The 23,862-nt window shown below is 54.0% G+C and overlaps 1 protein-coding gene across 10 annotated transcripts in view; it reads right to left on the bottom strand.

Moving 5' to 3' along the window:
• LOC134746291 (histone deacetylase 4) overlaps positions 1 to 23,862 on the bottom strand; it is a 150,401-nt gene that overhangs the window by 3,051 nt on the left and 123,488 nt on the right. For 6 of the 10 annotated variants that reach the window (XM_063680648.1, XM_063680654.1, XM_063680651.1 and 3 more), the window contains 14 exons: positions 23,030 to 23,227; positions 22,357 to 22,427; positions 20,442 to 20,590; positions 19,073 to 19,177; positions 17,830 to 17,990; positions 17,016 to 17,225; positions 16,556 to 16,743; positions 7,579 to 7,699; positions 7,088 to 7,320; positions 6,533 to 6,671; positions 5,695 to 5,937; positions 5,139 to 5,279; positions 1,467 to 1,655; positions 590 to 756 (listed from right to left, as the gene is read on the bottom strand). In XM_063680648.1, the coding sequence (XP_063536718.1) occupies positions 590 to 756; positions 1,467 to 1,655; positions 5,139 to 5,279; positions 5,695 to 5,937; positions 6,533 to 6,671; positions 7,088 to 7,320; positions 7,579 to 7,699; positions 16,556 to 16,743; positions 17,016 to 17,225; positions 17,830 to 17,990; positions 19,073 to 19,177; positions 20,442 to 20,590; positions 22,357 to 22,427; positions 23,030 to 23,227 (2,315 nt within the window). The remainder of the gene's footprint in view (positions 1 to 589; positions 757 to 1,466; positions 1,656 to 5,138; positions 5,280 to 5,694; positions 5,938 to 6,532; positions 6,672 to 7,087; positions 7,321 to 7,578; positions 7,700 to 16,555; positions 16,744 to 17,015; positions 17,226 to 17,829; positions 17,991 to 19,072; positions 19,178 to 20,441; positions 20,591 to 22,356; positions 22,428 to 23,029; positions 23,228 to 23,862) is intronic. The other 4 variants (XM_063680649.1, XM_063680656.1, XM_063680652.1 and 1 more) reach the window with 2 other exon arrangements.

Raw genomic sequence — 23,862 nt, 5'->3', positions numbered from 1 at the left:
CGTGGCCATGGCGGCGGCGGTGTGTCTATCATGAGGGAGGTGTACACACCTGGGCTTGGCGTCGGCGTGCGGGGGGTGGTGCATGGACAGCGTGGCCATGGCGGCGGCGGTGTGTCTATCATGAGGGAGGTGTACACACCTGGGCTTGGCGTCGGCGTGCGGGGGGTGGTGCATGGACAGCGTGGCCATGGCGGCGGCGGTGTGTCTATCATGAGGGAGGTGTACACACCTGGGCTTGGCGTCGGCGTGCGGGGGGTGGTGCATGGACAGCGTGGCCATGGCGGCGGCGGTGTGTCTATCATGAGGGAGGTGTACACACCTGGGCTTGGCGTCGGCGTGCGGGGGGTGGTGCATGGACAGCGTGGCCATGGCGGCGGCGGTGTGTCTATCATGAGGGAGGTGTACACACCTGGGCTTGGCGTCGGCGTGCGGGGGGTGGTGCATGGACAGCGTGGCCATGGCGGCGGCGGTGTGTCTATCATGAGGGAGGTGTACACACCTGGGCTTGGCGTCGGCGTGCGGGGGGTGGTGCATGGACAGCGTGGCCATGGCGGCGGCGGTGTGTCTATCATGAGGGAGGTGTACACACCTGGGCTTGGCGTCGGCGTGCGGGGGGTGGTGCATGGACAGCGTGGCCATGGCGGCGGCGGTGTCGGCCGCGTCGCGCTCCGTCTGCAGGCGCCCTAGCCTGGCCGCGGCGACTGCGGGCGCGGCTTCTAACGCCGACATGCCGATCAGACTGCTGTACCGTTTTATCTGAAATAACACGCATAACTTACAAATTAATTGTTTAATAAAGGCCGTTCGATATACCGTGTCCAATGTTTCTCCGATTTTCGTTCGTTCACGGATAAGCTCGTTACGATCGTATTTTAGTCCGTTCGCTGTCAAAATTGATTTCGAATCGATCGAAGAGATGTCTCCGTCGACAGGTACGATAGGAATGTTACGAAGGAACGATAGGAAATACCAGTTAAATATCATTAAAATAGTGTTTTATTAAACATAAAACACTATTTGGTCGGGAAGATAACGTTAAAAAAAATCAAAATAAAATAAATTAATTTATTCTGGCGAAATAAACCCTATTTTTACATTAATTCTTCTGCCAAACTGCAAGACAGGAGTCCCTTAGAAAACAGATGGGTAGTCTTAGCTAATTAGTTGCTTAGTTAATTATTAAGTATATAGCCCACATAGGTACATCTTATTGCTTACGGTGGTAACTTTAATTTAATTTTGTTTAATAGAACCATTTTTTGTTTTTTCATTTTAAATTAACTTTAAAAATAGCGGTATAGTCAGTAGGCCTAGCACATGATTGGCGCGACAGTATCTCACCGCGAGATAGACTACCCGTCTTTTACTAACAGTATGAATTAAAGGGGGACGGGTAGTCTATGTCGCGGCGAGATACTCTCGCGCCAATCATGTGCTAGCCCGGCAGGTGTGATAATGACTCGTACCTTAGGCCAGTGCGGCGCCTGCACGGCGAGCGTGTGCCGCAGCGTGTCCTGCGCGGGCTGCGCGGGCGCGCGCGCCAGCTCGTGCGCGGCGGGCGGCGGCACGCGGTCGCCCAGCAGCGCGCGCACGCACGCCTGCGCGCAGTCGCACATGGCGGGCAGGTCGTAGCCGCCCTCCAGGGACAGCACCACCTGGAGACGGATACGTTTGTACAGTTGGCGGCGCGATCACTATATTAAACGCGCATGCAGGTTGTATAATGAAAAGTGTATGAACGCGGATATATTTGGCAATTCGTTAGGGTTATTTAAGAATAAAGTTTATTCTCTATTAAATAAGTATTAAAGCTAGGTTAAGTTATCTCATTATTTATTAATTTCACTGTTGTCTCAGATAGCATTTCATAGTATTAAGTTTTATTAAAAATTTACATACAGGAAACTATAGGTCTACATTGTAATAAATTCTAGCTGTCAGCTTATTCACCTACATGTTTTATAAGACTGTTTGTTTCTTAAAAAAAAAAAAAAAAAACGTATCCTTCGTTATCCCTCTTGCGCTGTCTTTGGAAGCGCAGCTCATTTCAAAACAGTTGTAACTTGGAAATAGAACAAGATACCTAAAGTCGTGTTATTATTATTATTATTTTTTAATTTATTTAGAAACAGGGGCATTTCACGTCAAGCGGGCAGCAAAAAAATTGTCAGGTTCTGGATTTTGTTCATAGTTGGATTAATTGGACCTATATGTGAACTAAAAAATTTGGCATCATTACTTTTTTAATATATTGCTTCGTTAAAAATTTATACGCATTTGAAAAAACTACAAAATTTGAGGAACGGATTTTTTAAAAATTATTATTGCAATTCTTTCAATGGATTTAATTATAACTAAATAGTGATTATTTGAGAATATTAGTTGATTTCTTTGAAAATTTATAAAAAAAGTTTTTTTTATCTTTTTATCATATAACAAACCGGAAGTTAGTATTAAATATCTTTTTTTTTTTCAACTTCGCATTTTTTTGTATTTTTTATTTTTACACAATAATGTAGCTTATGGTGTACTAATGTCCTATAAAAAATTTTATAATGGCATCTCGATTGGTTTTGAAGGTTCATGAAGTAATTCGAAAGTACTGCGCGACGCTCCGTACTGAGCGGTAGTTCTATGTGGCAGTCTTTAATGGCCAATTACGGGTTTTTTTTACTTTTGCGTAACGGAATTAAAGCAATAAACAATATTTCATCGGTTAAGATGTATAAAAGCAAATCATGTATTATTAAATCGTGCCTTGTAGCGCTATCACTGATCAACCATATCTTAGAACTGAAAACAAAACGTTTATGTTTTAAGAAAACGCTAGAGGTAACTTAATAACTATAGCTAGGTTTAGGCGGGGTATGTCACATGCTTAAGAAGTCACTTTCGAGTTAGGTCACGTTCTGAGGACGTCACTTTCTGTACGTCACATTCTGAGTTTGTCACATTCTGAGCTCGTCACATTCTGAGTACGTTACTTTCTGAGAACGGCACTTTCTGAGGACGTCACTTTCTGTGAACGCCACTTTCTGAAGCCCTCGCTTTCTGAGTACGTCACTTTTATAGCATAGTAAGATTAAAGCGTATACCTGCATGAACAATAGATACCAGCAATCATAACAGCTGTACGGCATACGGCCGTTTTTATGCCGTACAGCTAATATGATTGCTGGTATCCATTGTTAATGCAGGTATACGCTTAAATATTACTTTGCTATAAAAGTGACGTACTCAGAAAGTGACGAACTCAGAAAGCGAGGGCCTCAGAAAGTGGTGTTCTCAGAAAGTGACGTACTCAGAATGTGACGAACTCAGAATGTGACGTACAGAAAGTGACGTCCTCAGAACGTGACCTAACTCAAAAGTGACATCTTAAGCATGTGACATACCCCGCCTAAACCTAGCTATAGTTATTAAGTTACCTCTAGCGTTTTGTTAAAACATAAACGTTTTGTTTTCAGTTCCAAGATATGGTTGATCAGTGATAGCGCTACAAGGCACGATTGAATAAGACATGATTTGCTTTTATACATCTTAACCGATGAAATATTGTTTATTGCTTTAATTCCGTTACGCAAAAGTAAAAAAACCCGTAATTGGCCATTAAAGACTGCCACATAGAACTACCGCTCAGTACGGAGCGTCGCGCAGTACTTTCGAATTAAACCAATCGAGATGCCATTATAAATTTTTTTATATGACATTAGTACACCATAAGCTACATTATTGTGTAAAAATAAAAAATATAAAAAAATGCGAAGTTGGAAAAAAAAGATATTTAATACTAACTTCCGATTTGTTATATGAAAAAAAGATAAAAAAAACTTTTTTTATAAATTTTCAAAGAAATCAACTAATATTCTTAAATAATCACTATTTAGTTATAATTAAAACCATTGAAAGAATTGCAATAATAATTTTTTAAAAATCCGTTCCTCAAATTTTGTAGTTTTTTCAAATGCATATAAATTTTTAACGAAGCAATATATTAAAAAAGTAATGATGCCAATTTTTTTTGTTCACATATAGGTCCAATTAATCCAACTATGAACAAAATCCAGAACCTGACAATTTTTTTGCTGCCCGCTTGACGTGAAATGCCCCAACAAACAGTCTTATAAAACATGTAGGTGAATAAGCTGACAGCTAGAATTTATTACAATGTAGACCTATAGTTTCCTGTATGTAAATTATTAATAAAACTTAATACTATGAAATGCTATCTGAGACAACAGTGAAATTAACAAATAATGAGATAACTTAACCTAGCTTTAATACTAATTTAATAGAGAATAAATTTTCTTCTTAAATAACCCTAACGAACTGCCAAATATATCCGCGTTCATACACTTTTCATTATACAACCTGCATGCGTGTTTAATATATGATTGCTGTGCATATTTAGTGCGACATGTCCCAACACTGAACAGCATTTTGCTCCGACAACCACGTTCTGTTCTACGAGGCACTCGAAAACCTATATTATGTAGAAGTTCAGGGGCATCTACAAGATTATTTATTATTTTAAATAAAAATATCAAATAAAAATATCAATGTTATGAAACCCACCCCTGCCTAAAACTTTTTCTACAGGGTGTCCTTAGCCATTGGACAAAGCAGAAATATACATACACATTAGGGTATTTAGAATAAGTATACAATATATCATAACAACCGGTGTAGCGGTTATGAAGAAATTAACAAATTACGATTTTTTATTTGGAGCAGCCTGTATGTGTTAATAGCTCCCGAGGTAATAAATAGTATGAAACCTACACTAACAAGATTCTGACTTTTGACAAATGTCATCATTCCCGCACATTTTCGAACAAATTGTCAAAAACACTGCCAATGGTTAATACAGTATGTTTCTTTTTGTAATCGTTCATTGGAATTAATTTTTGTTTGAAAATTATTATTTTTTCTTTTGTTCAAATAAAAAACAAATATTAACGTTAGAGCATTCCCGAGAAGTTACCCTGCGTGGAATTTCAGGGTTTGTCCAATGGCTAAGGTCAACCTGTATAACAGTAATTGTTTTTACATTAATCCGTCCGAGCTGTGGTTATAACTGGGCGTGGCTCCGGGTGTGGATGTTAACTGAAACTCCCGACAGTTTAAACGCGACATACCTTCCCGTTGGCGAGCTGCATGAGGTCCTGCGTCATGTTGGCGAAGCACGCCGCGCTGACGGTGTAGCCGCCGAGCGGCGCGGGGTGCCCGGCCGCGGCGTCGAACCCGCACGACACCAGCACCAGCTCCGGGTCGTACTCCTGGAACGGTCACGACACCATTACAGATACACCATAACGATATAAATTACTGATAAACCAGCATATTGGTATCAACGAAAACTTAACAACGATATTTTTGTGCTTGAAGACGCCTGCTGGGTCCGGGAACAATTTCCCACCGTCGGACCGATAGATAAACTTTAACCCCTAAAGTGTATCCATAGAATATCTTTGATCCTCGAGTGCATCCACCGAAAAAACTTTAAACCTCAAGTGTATCCATTGGATAGACCAAAAATCTCAAGGGTATCCAACGGATAAATCTTAATTCTCGAGTATTACCCGCGGAAGCATTTTTGGAAGTCGTCGGGCAGGTGGATGCTGATCCAGAAAAAAAAGTCCCCGTAACAGATTATTAGACTCGGACAAGTATGCTACCTGGAAATAGGCTTACCTTGGCAATGGGCATGACGATCGACCGGAAGGCCGCCAAGTATTCCGCGTCCCCGAGCGGCGGGCTGAGGCCGGAGGCCCACGCGATGTTCACGTTGAACCCGAGGCCGGCGCCCGCGCCACACTCCGAGGCCGCGCCGGTGCCGGGGAAGAAGTTCCCGTCGTCGTGCCGGTGGATGCTGATGTAGAGCACGTGAGGGTCCTCGTAGAAGATCTGCTGCGTGCCGTTGCCGTGGTGGACATCCTGCGAAATTCAGTACGTATGTTAGTAAAGGGACCTCCAATTTATCAAACGGAGTTTGGAAAGACATCACGTAGTTGCGCTTATAAATTCTACTATGCGATCGGACCAACTTTCGTAGGCGCAAGCTCGTTCGTCGCGATAAACCAAAAACGTATTAAATCTGTCGATTTGTGTGCTAAAAACCCTCGCAGAAGCCACTACAGCATCACCTCGCCGTTGGAGAGTGTCGGTACCGACCAGCCGTTCGACATGCAGACACGGGGTGAGTTGTCCTTTGATTGATTCGCTTTCACTGGCATAGATCGTTTAATTTCTCTCGGAATTCGGACCAGCAAACGAAATTCAATACAATTATAAATACAACTAGATTCATCCTTATCTATAATGTTAGAATTTACAAGCGCAGCAGCAGAAATTCAGCTCTTTACGAGAGCGATTTGCATTTTAGGGAGAAGGTAATCGAAGGTTTAGTAACGAAAAATACGTCTTAGAAGAGTATTACGCCTGACTGACTGATCATATTCCAATCTCGTACGTCGTCCTCGTATGCCTGTACCTGGAGGTGTAAAGACTGTCGATGAAATTATGTATTTACCCAGTCGACGATGAGTATCCTCTGCAACCGCAGTCGCTGGTGCAGCAACCTCGCAGCCACAGCCACAGAGTTGAAGAAACAGAAGCCCATCGCCTGGTTGGGCTCCGCGTGGTGACCCGGTGGCCTCACCACCGCGAATCTGTACATACAAACACATTAAACAAGGCGATCTTTAAATATATATTAATTTTCAGTGTTGTCAAAAACCCTTTGGGTCATATTGTCATTAGCATGCTTAGAAATAATTATGCATTATGAGAAACAAGCTGAAAGTGACAAAAGTAACGAGCGGGCGGTATGTATCTCGTACCATATAGTTGGAGTTTAGAACTAGCTGTTTGGTTAAGGGTCTCCAAAATTTGTGGCCCGAGAATCTGAGATAGGCTTTCGGTTCTCATAAATTATCTTCGCGATATTTGGCTAGCCGTAACTTGCGGAGATCGCGCTCTCAGGCCGTGGGTTGGACGCACGTCGAATCAATCGGTGCCGGGCGGTGTGAGCGGTGGTTTGTGAGGTCGTGATGGCCTCGCGGCCTCGCTGTGGGTGGACACTCACCCGTTCCGGAGCTCGCCCCTGGCCGTGCGCGTGGCGAGGTCGAGCACGGCGCCGGCGGCCATGCGCGCGGCGGCGGCGGTGTGCATGTCGGACCAGGCGGTGTCGGAGTCCACGCCGAGGCCGCCGCAGGCCAGGCGCACGAGCTGGCGCGGCCCCGCGGCCCCGGCGCGCCGCCCGCCGAACTGCGCCACGTGGGACTCCAGGTGCACCGATTGGAGCTCCTCGAGGGACGCCTGCACAGAATGCAATTCTTTTAATAATGAGGTTTATGAGGTCTATAATTGGCTCTGTATTGTTAATTAAAAAGTTAAACTAATACTTTATAGCTGTTGAAATTCCTTGTATAAATAAATAAATAAATACCCCCCAAGGATTTATAAAAGTTAGCAAATCTATGTTAAATTTTGTGTTTTTTTAACAAATATAAATATCTGTTGATGTCGCACCGCCCCGGGTGCCGCGAGGCGTGTTACACACGCGTAGGTACGTACTTTGCGCGGCCTCGTGCGCTCCGTGCGCGCCAGCAGGCCGGTCTCGCACAGGCGCGCCCACACCGACTGCAGGCGCCCGCCGTGCTCGGGGTGTTGGGGTGCGTGCGCACCACACGCACACCTATTAACCAAAGAAATTTGTCAAAATTGTTTTTTTTTTTTTTTTTTTTTTTTTTTTTCGAAGAAGAAAAAAAATCTTAGGAAAGAATTCATATATATTCCCGAGGAAAGATACAGTTTTCGGCACGGTTTCATTTAAGGGGATGAAAATAACGGAAAACGATATATGAACCAAGTTTCGCAGAGCTCGACCCGACGTCGGCGCAACGGCACGCCAAACCCTGACCCTGTCTGCCAAACCCTGACCCTGTCTGCCAAACCCTGACCCTGTCTGCCAAACCCTGACTAAACTTCCACTAGCGTGGAAGGTCTCTATGGTAACCGGTGACGTCCCCCCTCCCCTACGCCGCCACGCCGTCAGGTGATCACCTCGCCTGCCTCGCTAGTGCGGCGTGACCTACTACACTCACCCGTGCTTCAGCATGAGCGCGTCGTAGGCGAGCCCGGTGGCGGGCGCGCGTGCGCCGACGAGCGGCGAGCTGAGCGCGCGGGCTAGCGGCGCCGTCAGGTCGATCACCTCGCCTACACTCACCCGTGCTTCAGCATGAGCGCGTCGTAGGCGAGCCCGGTGGCGGGCGCGCGTGCGCCGACGAGCGGCGAGCTGAGCGCGCGGGCTAGCGGCGCCGTCAGGTCGATCACCTCGCCTACACTCACCCGTGCTTCAGCATGAGCGCGTCGTAGGCGAGCCCGGTGGCGGGCGCGCGTGCGCCGACGAGCGGCGAGCTGAGCGCGCGGGCTAGCGGCGCCGTCAGGTGATCACCTCGCCTGCCTCGCTAGTGCGGCGTGACCTACTGCACTCACCCGTGCTTCAGCATGAGCGCGTCGTAGGCGAGCCCGGTGGCGGGCGCGCGTGCGCCGACGAGCGGCGAGCTGAGCGCGCGGGCTAGCGGCGCCGTCAGGTCGATCACCTCGCCTACACTCACCCGTGCTTCAGCATGAGCGCGTCGTAGGCGAGCCCGGTGGCGGGCGCGCGTGCGCCGACGAGCGGCGAGCTGAGCGCGCGGGCTAGCGGCGCCGTCAGGTCGATCACCTCGCCTACACTCACCCGTGCTTCAGCATGAGCGCGTCGTAGGCGAGCCCGGTGGCGGGCGCGCGTGCGCCGACGAGCGGCGAGCTGAGCGCGCGGGCTAGCGGCGCCGTCAGGTCGATCACCTCGCCTACACTCACCCGTGCTTCAGCATGAGCGCGTCGTAGGCGAGCCCGGTGGCGGGCGCGCGTGCGCCGACGAGCGGCGAGCTGAGCGCGCGGGCTAGCGGCGCCGTCAGGTCGATCACCTCGCCTACACTCACCCGTGCTTCAGCATGAGCGCGTCGTAGGCGAGCCCGGTGGCGGGCGCGCGTGCGCCGACGAGCGGCGAGCTGAGCGCGCGGGCTAGCGGCGCCGTCAGGTCGATCACCTCGCCTACACTCACCCGTGCTTCAGCATGAGCGCGTCGTAGGCGAGCCCGGTGGCGGGCGCGCGTGCGCCGACGAGCGGCGAGCTGAGCGCGCGGGCTAGCGGCGCCGTCAGGTCGATCACCTCGCCTACACTCACCCGTGCTTCAGCATGAGCGCGTCGTAGGCGAGCCCGGTGGCGGGCGCGCGTGCGCCGACGAGCGGCGAGCTGAGCGCGCGGGCTAGCGGCGCCGTCAGGTCGATCACCTCGCCTACACTCACCCGTGCTTCAGCATGAGCGCGTCGTAGGCGAGCCCGGTGGCGGGCGCGCGTGCGCCGACGAGCGGCGAGCTGAGCGCGCGGGCTAGCGGCGCCGTCAGGTGATCACCTCGCCTGCCTCGCTAGTGCGGCGTGACCTACTGCACTCACCCGTGCTTCAGCATGAGCGCGTCGTAGGCGAGCCCGGTGGCGGGCGCGCGTGCGCCGACGAGCGGCGAGCTGAGCGCGCGGGCTAGCGGCGCCGTCAGGTCGATCACCTCGCCTACACTCACCCGTGCTTCAGCATGAGCGCGTCGTAGGCGAGCCCGGTGGCGGGCGCGCGTGCGCCGACGAGCGGCGAGCTGAGCGCGCGGGCTAGCGGCGCCGTCAGGTGATCACCTCGCCTGCCTCGCTAGTGCGGCGTGACCTACTGCACTCACCCGTGCTTCAGCATGAGCGCGTCGTAGGCGAGCCCGGTGGCGGGCGCGCGTGCGCCGACGAGCGGCGAGCTGAGCGCGCGGGCTAGCGGCGCCGTCAGGTGATCACCTCGCCTGCCTCGCTAGTGCGGCGTGACCTACTGCACTCACCCGTGCTTCAGCATGAGCGCGTCGTAGGCGAGCCCGGTGGCGGGCGCGCGTGCGCCGACGAGCGGCGAGCTGAGCGCGCGGGCTAGCGGCGCCGTCAGGTCGATCACCTCGCCTACACTCACCCGTGCTTCAGCATGAGCGCGTCGTAGGCGAGCCCGGTGGCGGGCGCGCGTGCGCCGACGAGCGGCGAGCTGAGCGCGCGGGCTAGCGGCGCCGTCAGGTCGATCACCTCGCCTACACTCACCCGTGCTTCAGCATGAGCGCGTCGTAGGCGAGCCCGGTGGCGGGCGCGCGTGCGCCGACGAGCGGCGAGCTGAGCGCGCGGGCTAGCGGCGCCGTCAGGTGATCACCTCGCCTGCCTCGCTAGTGCGGCGTGACCTACTGCACTCACCCGTGCTTCAGCATGAGCGCGTCGTAGGCGAGCCCGGTGGCGGGCGCGCGTGCGCCGACGAGCGGCGAGCTGAGCGCGCGGGCTAGCGGCGCCGTCAGGTCGATCACCTCGCCTACACTCACCCGTGCTTCAGCATGAGCGCGTCGTAGGCGAGCCCGGTGGCGGGCGCGCGTGCGCCGACGAGCGGCGAGCTGAGCGCGCGGGCTAGCGGCGCCGTCAGGTGATCACCTCGCCTGCCTCGCTAGTGCGGCGTGACCTACTGCACTCACCCGTGCTTCAGCATGAGCGCGTCGTAGGCGAGCCCGGTGGCGGGCGCGCGTGCGCCGACGAGCGGCGAGCTGAGCGCGCGGGCTAGCGGCGCCGTCAGGTGATCACCTCGCCTGCCTCGCTAGTGCGGCGTGACCTACTGCACTCACCCGTGCTTCAGCATGAGCGCGTCGTAGGCGAGCCCGGTGGCGGGCGCGCGTGCGCCGACGAGCGGCGAGCTGAGCGCGCGGGCTAGCGGCGCCGTCAGGTGATCACCTCGCCTGCCTCGCTAGTGCGGCGTGACCTACTGCACTCACCCGTGCTTCAGCATGAGCGCGTCGTAGGCGAGCCCGGTGGCGGGCGCGCGTGCGCCGACGAGCGGCGAGCTGAGCGCGCGGGCTAGCGGCGCCGTCAGGTGATCACCTCGCCTGCCTCGCTAGTGCGGCGTGACCTACTGCACTCACCCGTGCTTCAGCATGAGCGCGTCGTAGGCGAGCCCGGTGGCGGGCGCGCGTGCGCCGACGAGCGGCGAGCTGAGCGCGCGGGCTAGCGGCGCCGTCAGGTGATCACCTCGCCTGCCTCGCTAGTGCGGCGTGACCTACTGCACTCACCCGTGCTTCAGCATGAGCGCGTCGTAGGCGAGCCCGGTGGCGGGCGCGCGTGCGCCGACGAGCGGCGAGCTGAGCGCGCGGGCTAGCGGCGCCGTCAGGTGATCACCTCGCCTGCCTCGCTAGTGCGGCGTGACCTACTGCACTCACCCGTGCTTCAGCATGAGCGCGTCGTAGGCGAGCCCGGTGGCGGGCGCGCGTGCGCCGACGAGCGGCGAGCTGAGCGCGCGGGCTAGCGGCGCCGTCAGGTCGATCACCTCGCCTACACTCACCCGTGCTTCAGCATGAGCGCGTCGTAGGCGAGCCCGGTGGCGGGCGCGCGTGCGCCGACGAGCGGCGAGCTGAGCGCGCGGGCTAGCGGCGCCGTCAGGTCGATCACCTCGCCTACACTCACCCGTGCTTCAGCATGAGCGCGTCGTAGGCGAGCCCGGTGGCGGGCGCGCGTGCGCCGACGAGCGGCGAGCTGAGCGCGCGGGCTAGCGGCGCCGTCAGGTGATCACCTCGCCTGCCTCGCTAGTGCGGCGTGACCTACTGCACTCACCCGTGCTTCAGCATGAGCGCGTCGTAGGCGAGCCCGGTGGCGGGCGCGCGTGCGCCGACGAGCGGCGAGCTGAGCGCGCGGGCTAGCGGCGCCGTCAGGTCGATCACCTCGCCTACACTCACCCGTGCTTCAGCATGAGCGCGTCGTAGGCGAGCCCGGTGGCGGGCGCGCGTGCGCCGACGAGCGGCGAGCTGAGCGCGCGGGCTAGCGGCGCCGTCAGGTGATCACCTCGCCTGCCTCGCTAGTGCGGCGTGACCTACTGCACTCACCCGTGCTTCAGCATGAGCGCGTCGTAGGCGAGCCCGGTGGCGGGCGCGCGTGCGCCGACGAGCGGCGAGCTGAGCGCGCGGGCTAGCGGCGCCGTCAGGTGATCACCTCGCCTGCCTCGCTAGTGCGGCGTGACCTACTGCACTCACCCGTGCTTCAGCATGAGCGCGTCGTAGGCGAGCCCGGTGGCGGGCGCGCGTGCGCCGACGAGCGGCGAGCTGAGCGCGCGGGCTAGCGGCGCCGTCAGGTGATCACCTCGCCTGCCTCGCTAGTGCGGCGTGACCTACTGCACTCACCCGTGCTTCAGCATGAGCGCGTCGTAGGCGAGCCCGGTGGCGGGCGCGCGTGCGCCGACGAGCGGCGAGCTGAGCGCGCGGGCTAGCGGCGCCGTCAGGTCGATCACCTCGCCTACACTCACCCGTGCTTCAGCATGAGCGCGTCGTAGGCGAGCCCGGTGGCGGGCGCGCGTGCGCCGACGAGCGGCGAGCTGAGCGCGCGGGCTAGCGGCGCCGTCAGGTGATCACCTCGCCTGCCTCGCTAGTGCGGCGTGACCTACTGCACTCACCCGTGCTTCAGCATGAGCGCGTCGTAGGCGAGCCCGGTGGCGGGCGCGCGTGCGCCGACGAGCGGCGAGCTGAGCGCGCGGGCTAGCGGCGCCGTCAGGTGATCACCTCGCCTGCCTCGCTAGTGCGGCGTGACCTACTGCACTCACCCGTGCTTCAGCATGAGCGCGTCGTAGGCGAGCCCGGTGGCGGGCGCGCGTGCGCCGACGAGCGGCGAGCTGAGCGCGCGGGCTAGCGGCGCCGTCAGGTGATCACCTCGCCTGCCTCGCTAGTGCGGCGTGACCTACTGCACTCACCCGTGCTTCAGCATGAGCGCGTCGTAGGCGAGCCCGGTGGCGGGCGCGCGTGCGCCGACGAGCGGCGAGCTGAGCGCGCGGGCTAGCGGCGCCGTCAGGTGATCACCTCGCCTGCCTCGCTAGTGCGGCGTGACCTACTGCACTCACCCGTGCTTCAGCATGAGCGCGTCGTAGGCGAGCCCGGTGGCGGGCGCGCGTGCGCCGACGAGCGGCGAGCTGAGCGCGCGGGCTAGCGGCGCCGTCAGGTGATCACCTCGCCTGCCTCGCTAGTGCGGCGTGACCTACTGCACTCACCCGTGCTTCAGCATGAGCGCGTCGTAGGCGAGCCCGGTGGCGGGCGCGCGTGCGCCGACGAGCGGCGAGCTGAGCGCGCGGGCTAGCGGCGCCGTCAGGTGATCACCTCGCCTGCCTCGCTAGTGCGGCGTGACCTACTGCACTCACCCGTGCTTCAGCATGAGCGCGTCGTAGGCGAGCCCGGTGGCGGGCGCGCGTGCGCCGACGAGCGGCGAGCTGAGCGCGCGGGCTAGCGGCGCCGTCAGGTGATCACCTCGCCTGCCTCGCTAGTGCGGCGTGACCTACTGCACTCACCCGTGCTTCAGCATGAGCGCGTCGTAGGCGAGCCCGGTGGCGGGCGCGCGTGCGCCGACGAGCGGCGAGCTGAGCGCGCGGGCTAGCGGCGCCGTCAGGTGATCACCTCGCCTGCCTCGCTAGTGCGGCGTGACCTACTGCACTCACCCGTGCTTCAGCATGAGCGCGTCGTAGGCGAGCCCGGTGGCGGGCGCGCGTGCGCCGACGAGCGGCGAGCTGAGCGCGCGGGCTAGCGGCGCCGTCAGGTGATCACCTCGCCTGCCTCGCTAGTGCGGCGTGACCTACTACACTCACCCGTGCTTCAGCATGAGCGCGTCGTAGGCGAGCCCGGTGGCGGGCGCGCGTGCGCCGACGAGCGGCGAGCTGAGCGCGCGGGCTAGCGGCGCCGTCAGGTCGATCACCTCGCCTACACTCACCCGTGCTTCAGCATGAGCGCGTCGTAGGCGAGCCCGGTGGCGGGCGCGCGTGCGCCGACGAGCGGCGAGCTGAGCGCGCGGGCTAGCGGCGCCGTCAGGTGATCACCTCGCCTGCCTCGCTAGTGCGGCGTGACCTACTGCACTCACCCGTGCTTCAGCATGAGCGCGTCGTAGGCGAGCCCGGTGGCGGGCGCGCGTGCGCCGACGAGCGGCGAGCTGAGCGCGCGGGCTAGCGGCGCCGTCAGGTCGATCACCTCGCCTGCCTCGCTAGTGCGGCGTGACCTACTGCACTCACCCGTGCTTCAGCATGAGCGCGTCGTAGGCGAGCCCGGTGGCGGGCGCGCGTGCGCCGACGAGCGGCGAGCTGAGCGCGCGGGCTAGCGGCGCCGTCAGGTCGATCACCTCGCCTGCCTCGCTAGTGCGGCGTGACCTACTGCACTCACCCGTGCTTCAGCATGAGCGCGTCGTAGGCGAGCCCGGTGGCGGGCGCGCGTGCGCCGACGAGCGGCGAGCTGAGCGCGCGGGCTAGCGGCGCCGTCAGGTGATCACCTCGCCTGCCTCGCTAGTGCGGCGTGACCTACTGCACTCACCCGTGCTTCAGCATGAGCGCGTCGTAGGCGAGCCCGGTGGCGGGCGCGCGTGCGCCGACGAGCGGCGAGCTGAGCGCGCGGGCTAGCGGCGCCGTCAGGTGATCACCTCGCCTGCCTCGCTAGTGCGGCGTGACCTACTGCACTCACCCGTGCTTCAGCATGAGCGCGTCGTAGGCGAGCCCGGTGGCGGGCGCGCGTGCGCCGACGAGCGGCGAGCTGAGCGCGCGGGCTAGCGGCGCCGTCAGGTGATCACCTCGCCTGCCTCGCTAGTGCGGCGTGACCTACTGCACTCACCCGTGCTTCAGCATGAGCGCGTCGTAGGCGAGCCCGGTGGCGGGCGCGCGTGCGCCGACGAGCGGCGAGCTGAGCGCGCGGGCTAGCGGCGCCGTCAGGTGATCACCTCGCCTGCCTCGCTAGTGCGGCGTGACCTACTGCACTCACCCGTGCTTCAGCATGAGCGCGTCGTAGGCGAGCCCGGTGGCGGGCGCGCGTGCGCCGACGAGCGGCGAGCTGAGCGCGCGGGCTAGCGGCGCCGTCAGGTCGATCACCTCGCCTGCCTCGCTAGTGCGGCGTGACCTACTGCACTCACCCGTGCTTCAGCATGAGCGCGTCGTAGGCGAGCCCGGTGGCGGGCGCGCGTGCGCCGACGAGCGGCGAGCTGAGCGCGCGGGCTAGCGGCGCCGTCAGGTCGATCACCTCGCCTGCCTCGCTAGTGCGGCGTGACCTACTGCACTCACCCGTGCTTCAGCATGAGCGCGTCGTAGGCGAGCCCGGTGGCGGGCGCGCGTGCGCCGACGAGCGGCGAGCTGAGCGCGCGGGCTAGCGGCGCCGTCAGGTGATCACCTCGCCTGCCTCGCTAGTGCGGCGTGACCTACTGCACTCACCCGTGCTTCAGCATGAGCGCGTCGTAGGCGAGCCCGGTGGCGGGCGCGCGTGCGCCGACGAGCGGCGAGCTGAGCGCGCGGGCTAGCGGCGCCGTCAGGTGATCACCTCGCCTGCCTCGCTAGTGCGGCGTGACCTACTGCACTCACCCGTGCTTCAGCATGAGCGCGTCGTAGGCGAGCCCGGTGGCGGGCGCGCGTGCGCCGACGAGCGGCGAGCTGAGCGCGCGGGCTAGCGGCGCCGTCAGGTGATCACCTCGCCTGCCTCGCTAGTGCGGCGTGACCTACTGCACTCACCCGTGCTTCAGCATGAGCGCGTCGTAGGCGAGCCCGGTGGCGGGCGCGCGTGCGCCGACGAGCGGCGAGCTGAGCGCGCGGGCTAGCGGCGCCGTCAGGTGATCACCTCGCCTGCCTCGCTAGTGCGGCGTGACCTACTGCACTCACCCGTGCTTCAGCATGAGCGCGTCGTAGGCGAGCCCGGTGGCGGGCGCGCGTGCGCCGACGAGCGGCGAGCTGAGCGCGCGGGCTAGCGGCGCCGTCAGGTGATCACCTCGCCTGCCTCGCTAGTGCGGCGTGACCTACTGCACTCACCCGTGCTTCAGCATGAGCGCGTCGTAGGCGAGCCCGGTGGCGGGCGCGCGTGCGCCGACGAGCGGCGAGCTGAGCGCGCGGGCTAGCGGCGCCGTCAGGTGATCACCTCGCCTGCCTCGCTAGTGCGGCGTGACCTACTGCACTCACCCGTGCTTCAGCATGAGCGCGTCGTAGGCGAGCCCGGTGGCGGGCGCGCGTGCGCCGACGAGCGGCGAGCTGAGCGCGCGGGCTAGCGGCGCCGTCAGGTCGATCACCTCGCCTGCCTCGCTAGTGCGGCGTGACCTACTGCACTCACCCGTGCTTCAGCATGAGCGCGTCGTAGGCGAGCCCGGTGGCGGGCGCGCGTGCGCCGACGAGCGGCGAGCTGAGCGCGCGGGCTAGCGGCGCCGTCAGGTCGATCACCTCGCCTACACTCACCCGTGCTTCAGCATGAGCGCGTCGTAGGCGAGCCCGGTGGCGGGCGCGCGTGCGCCGACGAGCGGCGAGCTGAGCGCGCGGGCTAGCGGCGCCGTCAGGTCGATCACCTCGCCTACACTCACCCGTGCTTCAGCATGAGCGCGTCGTAGGCGAGCCCGGTGGCGGGCGCGCGTGCGCCGACGAGCGGCGAGCTGAGCGCGCGGGCTAGCGGCGCCGTCAGGTCGATCACCTCGCCTACACTCACCCGTGCTTCAGCATGAGCGCGTCGTAGGCGAGCCCGGTGGCGGGCGCGCGTGCGCCGACGAGCGGCGAGCTGAGCGCGCGGGCTAGCGGCGCCGCCGCCACGGCCGCGCGCCGCGCCGTCAGGTCGATCACCTCACCCTCTTCTTCGCGGAGCGCGGCCGCCGCGGCGTCGTGAGCGCGCGTCAGGACCTGCGAGAAAACATGAACATTAGCCTTTTGACCGCCAACATGTCGACGGACGCGCGCGGCTGCAGCCGACGCGTAGCGCCCGATAGGGGTGACATTCGAAGAGTAAGCGTATACCATTATCGAAGTTGGGGCGGCGACCGACGCGTCACCGCGGTGCAAACCTAGTGAATGAATCGCTAGCGCGATAAAAAAAAAACGAGATTTGTCGGTTTGTGCGAGAAAAACAGTCGACTGCGAGCTGACAATACCATTTGGATAATGTTAACACTGACCGTCTTCCGTATCTGATCGCGCAGGTAGGTGTGCGAGTGCTGCAGCGCGGGGTCGCCGAGCGGCAGCGGCGCGCTGTGCGTGCGGCCGAGGGGGCGCGCCGGCGGCCGCGTGTACGCCGCCCCCGCGCCCGCCCCCGCCCCCGCCCCCGCCGGCGGCGCCACGTAGGGCTCCGCCTCGCACACGGGCGGCAGGGATACCGACACCATCACCTGGACAAAAGCTTCATTAGTTACTAAAAAAGCTTCTGAAAACATTTCTGTATAAAAGTCTGATTACATTTGAAAGCGGTATTCTTATTTTAAAATATCAACCAATTTTATTCAATCGAGCGACCGAGAGTGTGTATGTTACACGGTCCCTCGTGCTTAGTGCTCGGTGGCGTGATGCACTAACGAGTCTAGCCAAAATCAAAATACCGCTGTAGAAGTAGTTGTATCCTACCCCGACTGCGCCAAATGACATTGCCGAGATCTCCTATCGGATGCTGCTCTTCCTCGCATTGCAATGTGCACCTAAACGACGTAGTAATAGATTCCAAGTAACCTGCGAGATAGGAGCGGGCGCGGGCCTGATGAGTGAGATATTCGGTATGGAAGAGGAAAAAACAGTGACTCTTGTCGGGTACTCGGTTTTTTGCAATCTATACTTAATAACCATAGGGATAGAGTTGAAATTTACCTGCGGTACAGGAGCGGGCGCGGGCCTGCCGAGTCAGATATTCCTCATGGAAGGTGAAGAGAACAGTAACTGGTCGGGTACTCGGTTTTTTGCAATTTTGTACCTAATGAGTAAAGTGATAGAGTTGAAATTTACCTGCGGGACAGGAGCGGGCGCGGGCCTGCCGAGTGAGATATTCGGCATGGAAGGTGAAGAGAACAGTAACTCTGGTCGGGTACTCGGTTCCTCCTCTTCGCGGATTGGCGCGGCCGTACACGCGCCGGTAGGTGAGCCACGCGGCGAACTGCCGTCGCAATCTGTACCCAAAGAATGTAACTTTAGAGTTCAAGTTTAATTACGAGTATTTTTTTAGGCGCGGCAAGTATACCTAGTTGCAATCTATACCCCAACATATGTATACTTCATGTATGAATAAGTTTTCAAACTAATTCGGAGGACAATTGATACTTAATCTGGATCTAATACGTACTCGTATGTCAGAACTCAATTTTCAATAAAATTATACACCAGCTAACAAAGAAACTCCGGCAAATTATTTTTATAATCTATTTAATAATGATACAAATAACAAAATCGTTTCTAAGTAACTCATTAAGTATGACTTGAGTTTAATAATAAATACTTATCATGACTTTATGGTAAAATATTATATTCATTTACAATGTTATTGTTCAAATTACACACGCATACAACACGTATTAGTATCGTGTTAACAAATCTATATACAGCGCTGTTAATAATAAACACATAAAAGATTATCTTATCTATTTCTAGCTGCAATATTCTTATTGCAGTAAACAACTTACGTACTGTCTTGTAGTTTTAACATTTTAAACGGTACAGCTTGGACATAAGGACTATTTTAAAAGGAAAGTCATGAACTAACCTAAAGATATAGGTATATAAAGAGTTATTAAGAAGTTTTAGTTTTCTTTTCACGGTTGAAATATTAACCCTACTATTTTTCTAGTTGAAATTATAAAGCTAGAAAATACCTGTGATTGAAACGGCAAAATTACATAGCAATATAATGAAATTGACCAATTACAGCTCGCCAAAATCGAGAAAAAGACTGTCTAAAAATTTAATTTAGCGCGGAGCAAGTACCAGGGCCTCATGAATTACGAGGTGTCGTTGAACAACCCACCGGGCCCCGGCCGGGGCGCGTACGAGTATGAGAACGCAGTTGCTCGCGTATTTTAGCTGAATACTTTTGGTTTGTTTACCTATATGATTCTAATAGTTTAAAATATAATTTTTGTTGACTCGTAGAAAAACTATTGTATACAATAGTGACATAATCAAGCTTTTCAATTTCGTACCTGACTTAGGCAACTCAGCAGTTGAAATGGAGAAAGGAGATAAGGTCAGTACTCACTGCGGTGCTTGGGGCGCGTCTTGAGCGGCCGCCGCGCGAGCGGGGACGCGCGGCGCTCGATGACGCGCGCCTTCAGCCGAACCTTCAGCATGTTGGGCTCCGACGCTGTTAGTACACACGCACACCATGCTCAATGCAATGCTCACACAGGTTAATGCTATGCTACAAGTTACTAGCAAGCCCGTTTCTCAAAAGCTTGTAACTTGTAATACAAGTGTCCCTTTCTAACAAAAGATGTCAAAAAGTGACATCCGCTTGTATTACAAGTTACAAGCTTTTGAAAAACGGGCCCCAGAGAGTAGAGAGTTGTATAAATACTCGTATTAAAATGAGAAATTTAATAAAATTATGGAGAAAAGTTATGTTAATTTCGATTCAAAACAAGATAATACGTGATTACCGTGCTGTGACTGTCACTTGTACTACGGTTACTGGACACTATTTTTTTATAAGATTTATACATTTTTATTTTTACAACTCTTTACTCTCTGGTCTCAATATATGTCTTAGTCCTTATTTTTTTGAAAGTTAAATAAAATAAATCTAATAAATGTTTAAATTTTGTAGATTTAAGGTCTAAAACAAGTACACAACATATTACTTGTATTCAGAAAACATGTTTGTGATTAGTAGATACACAAAATATCAGGTCAGATCTATGGTGATCAGACGGTGGACTTTAACAAATTCCAAGTGAATCTTGTGCATTATTGACTCGTTAATTAGTCAAAACAACTTTACCAATGTATTACAAATATACAATCAAACACGGAACTCAATTTTATAGTTTTTTAATTCAAAATATTAGTAAATACTACACACACGAAATCGAATGCGTATTAATATTAAACACCTACACATAAGAACATCTAAAGAAAGGACGCTTTGCACATTACATTTCGTACATCGCCCTCTTTCCCGCTCGCACGGGGTCGTTGACCGCCGGCATCATGGGCGACACAGCTATATAATTACGCGCATGCGATAGAGACAGGAACAGGCGGGTCAATGTACAGAATTCCCCGTGCGAAGCGTCCTTTCTTTAACATTAACTTAATGCTTTTCAAACTTTCAGTCGCTACACTCTAGTGTGACTATTACTACGCTGAGTAATAGAAACATGTAATTTTGTAGCGAAATGTATATACCGATTTACCCACATTTATTGCACTTGAGTGTATTTTACGCTACACTCTCACACATCTCTCATAAACGAAATAATGCGTACACATTTTTATAATTACTTGGGCGAATTCTGGGAGATTATTTCTTATTAACCGTATGGCTGTTACACACTGGTTAGAAACAAGATGGGTGACAGCGACTGATAGTACGAAAAGCAAGTGAAACATCAATATCAACAACTGACCAGTCTTCCTTAAAGGGAAGTCAGTGGGCGAGGGCTGAGGGGCGGCGTTGAGAGCTAGAGGTAGCGGCGGCGCCGCCAGTCTGTACGGGTGCGTGGCCGCCGCGCTCGCTGACGTGATGGACTCGCCCGATGACGATTTTACGATACCCCTGCAAGTCAAATAAAAATTATAGTCAAGTATGATATGGAGCGTATGCATTCTTACTGCCAAGTTTGTCAGTCTATCTCCGCCTATGTTTAAACGGCCTAATTGGCCTCTCATTTAAACGAGAACAGAAGATTTACATTCTACATTTCAAGAATCAAATAGTGTATACTGAAAGTGGTTATCAGTTCTTTATATGTTTAAATTATCAGAGCATTAATTACGTATATCGAAAAATTTCTGCACATGTTATTTGCCAATAACGTGTCTAATAAGAACATGTTTCCGTTTTTAAGAATAAGGGTGATGTACAGGATTGCAACAACTATCGAGGAATAAAGCTCATGTCACATAGTATGAAGATATGGGAAAAAGTGGTAGCGAGACGAATGAGAGAAGAAAGTGAGGTAACACAGAACCAATTTGGGTTTATGCCGGGACGGGGAGCTACGGACGCCATATTTGCACTTCGCCAACTGTGCGAAAAATACAGACTTGCGCAAAAGAACTTGCACATGGTGTTCGTGGACCTGGAAAAGGCATACGATAGAGTCCCCCGTAAGGTTCTGTGGTGGTCTATGAGAGAGAAAGGAATGCCAGAGAAGTATGTGCGGCTTGTTCAGGCGATGTATGATAGAGCCAGTACTCACGTCAGGTCCGAAGCTGGAGTAACCGACAAGTTCAATGTGGCGGTAGGTTTACACCAGGGATCGGCTTTAAGTCCGTATTTGTTCCTCCTGGTTATGGATGCTCTGACATCGAACATACAGGAGGAGGCACCCTGGTGTATGCTGTTTGCCGATGACATTGTTCTTGTCGGAGATAATGCACTTGAGGTCCAGAGCAGGCTGGTAAAATGGCAAGAAAAGTTGGAAAGTGTGGGACTGAAAATAAGCAGAACCAAAACGGAGCACATGTTCTGCGATTTCGGTGGTCTAACCAGTTTTTCCCATATTGCCTTAGATGGTGTATCCCTACCAGTCTGCTCCGACTTCCGGTACCTTGGGTCATTGATCCAGAGCGACGGACGCATCGACCGTGACGTGAAAAATAGAATAAATGCGGGATGGATGAAATGGCGACAGGTCTCTGGAACAACTTGCGATCCACGAATGCCTCTTAAACTTAAGGGGAAAATTTACAGGACGATCGTGAGACCTGTTGTAATGTATGGATCAGAATGCTGGGCGACGAAAGTGACGGATGAAAGAAGAGTGCACGCAGCGGAAATGAGAATGTTGAGATGGATGTGTGGAGTGACGAGGAAGGATCGGATTAAGAATGAGTATATTAGGGGAAGTTTGAAAGTAGCACCAGTAACGGAGAAGATAAGAAGTAGTAGGTTAGCGTGGTATGGGCATGTGATGAGGAGGGATGAATGCCATATAGGCAAAAGAATGTTAGGGATGAATGTTGATGGACGGAGAGCGTATGGTAGACCCAAAAAGCGATGGATGGATTGTGTAAAAGTGGATATGAGAAAGAAAGGAGTGAGTGCTGAGGTGACGAAAGATAGAGGAGAATGGAAGAGAAAAACATGTTGTGCCGACCCCACATAACGTGGGATAAGGGTAGGAAGAAGAGAATAAGAACATGTTTCAAACGAGGCGGAACAAACAGCAAAAAATTAAAAAATAACATGGGCGATTTAGCTAACTTGATTATAAATAAACTAATATTTTTAAGGAAGCTTTCCTGATACATAAATTAACAGACATTAAAACTAAAAATAAATTAATAGAAAGGTTGGCCTAGTTAAAGTTGACTTACCAATTTCTGTAAGGAGATCCAGGAACAGTGCCGTTGGCATTCGCCGCGGCTTGCTTCTTCTTTAAGAACTCCTGAAAACAAAACATTACATCAAACATAACAAGTTCAAACATTTACCAAAAATTAAGTATCCTTACAGCAGACTTAACAATTTGTGATAATTCGATTTCTCATTTGGGTAAGACTATTAGCTCCTAAGAAGGCGACAATGGAAGTTGAAATCCGTCTCACGCCATATTTTTTTGTGTCTAATTAAAATTTAATAGGGGGTATTACTGCAATGTTTTGCCAGAGTGCAGCACGAGCGCCTATCGTAAACCAGTAACTTATACATACTGTGCCTTAAACTGTTTTTGACAAGTATTCACAGATAATAAAATATGACATTGATGCATCAGGGCGGTTTCTTTACAAAGGGCCTACCGGGAACCGCAAAAATCAAAATTCAGTTATCTGCCTTTTTACCGCTCGAATATGCAAGAGTAATACGAAATTTCGATTTTCTTGTTTCGCGGTAGACCCTCAGATTGTGATGGATTGTGGTAGTGGCGCCCCCTAGCCACTATCACAATCCATCACAATCTGAGGGTCTACCGCGAAACAAGAAAATCGAAAGAACGCAGAGTTTGGTGTAATAATCCCTATTATAGCGGTGGTAGTGTATTCAACTCACCTGAAGTTTTTGCTTGACTTGCGAGGACGCATTAGCGCTGTGCTCATGCTTGTCCCTCTTCCGCAGCAGCTCCACCCTGTCCCTCTCGTGCCTCTCCCTCGCCTCCCTCGCTTCTCTCGCCTCCCTCGCCTCCCTCGCTTCTCGCAAGGCCGCCTCCTCCATCTGCTTCTGCTGCTCCCACAGCTGAAACCAAACAGGCTATCAAGCCCTAGTTACACGTTTTTAAATCTTAAAGTAACATGTTGAAGACTATTATAGATGGATCAATTTATGCATCAAGCTGGCTTTATACGAAGAAAAGTATTGGTCCATCTTTAAAGGATTTGCCACACTGGATGCGTTCGGCGGGCAGCGGTCAGGTCAAACTTCAACTTCAAAGGTTGCTGTCAATGTTGTTCATACATAATGCGGGTTTGACCTGACTGCTGGCCGCAGAACGCATCCAGTGTGGCAAATCCTTAATAGGACTAAAATATACGAAGTAAGTTATTAAAGGCGATCTCAATCGATAAGAAGTACGCTACTTCAAGTTAAAATGGTAATTAGAAACGAGAACGTAGTCGTACTTACTTAGATTAAATCAATCAAAATTCAACATCGAGCATTTACAATGCTGTATCGTAATGACGATCAAAGTTCATCGACAGTCATATACAAAATAATCAATTGATACCTAATGATAAAGGTGTGTGTAACGCCACACCCACACTATTTTATCGTAGCCTTATATATATATACATATATACGAGTGCTATGTTATATTGTTCAGATTGATGGCGTACCTGTAACGCATCACTTATCTTATTATATCGTGTTATCCTCGTTAAGATATG

Source organism: Cydia strobilella, chromosome 12 (genome assembly GCF_947568885.1).
Source record: "Cydia strobilella chromosome 12, ilCydStro3.1, whole genome shotgun sequence".
NCBI lineage: Eukaryota > Metazoa > Arthropoda > Insecta > Lepidoptera > Tortricidae > Cydia > Cydia strobilella.
The sequence above is the reverse complement of the archived record's forward strand: the minus strand, read 5'-3'. Positions and strand labels throughout refer to the sequence as shown.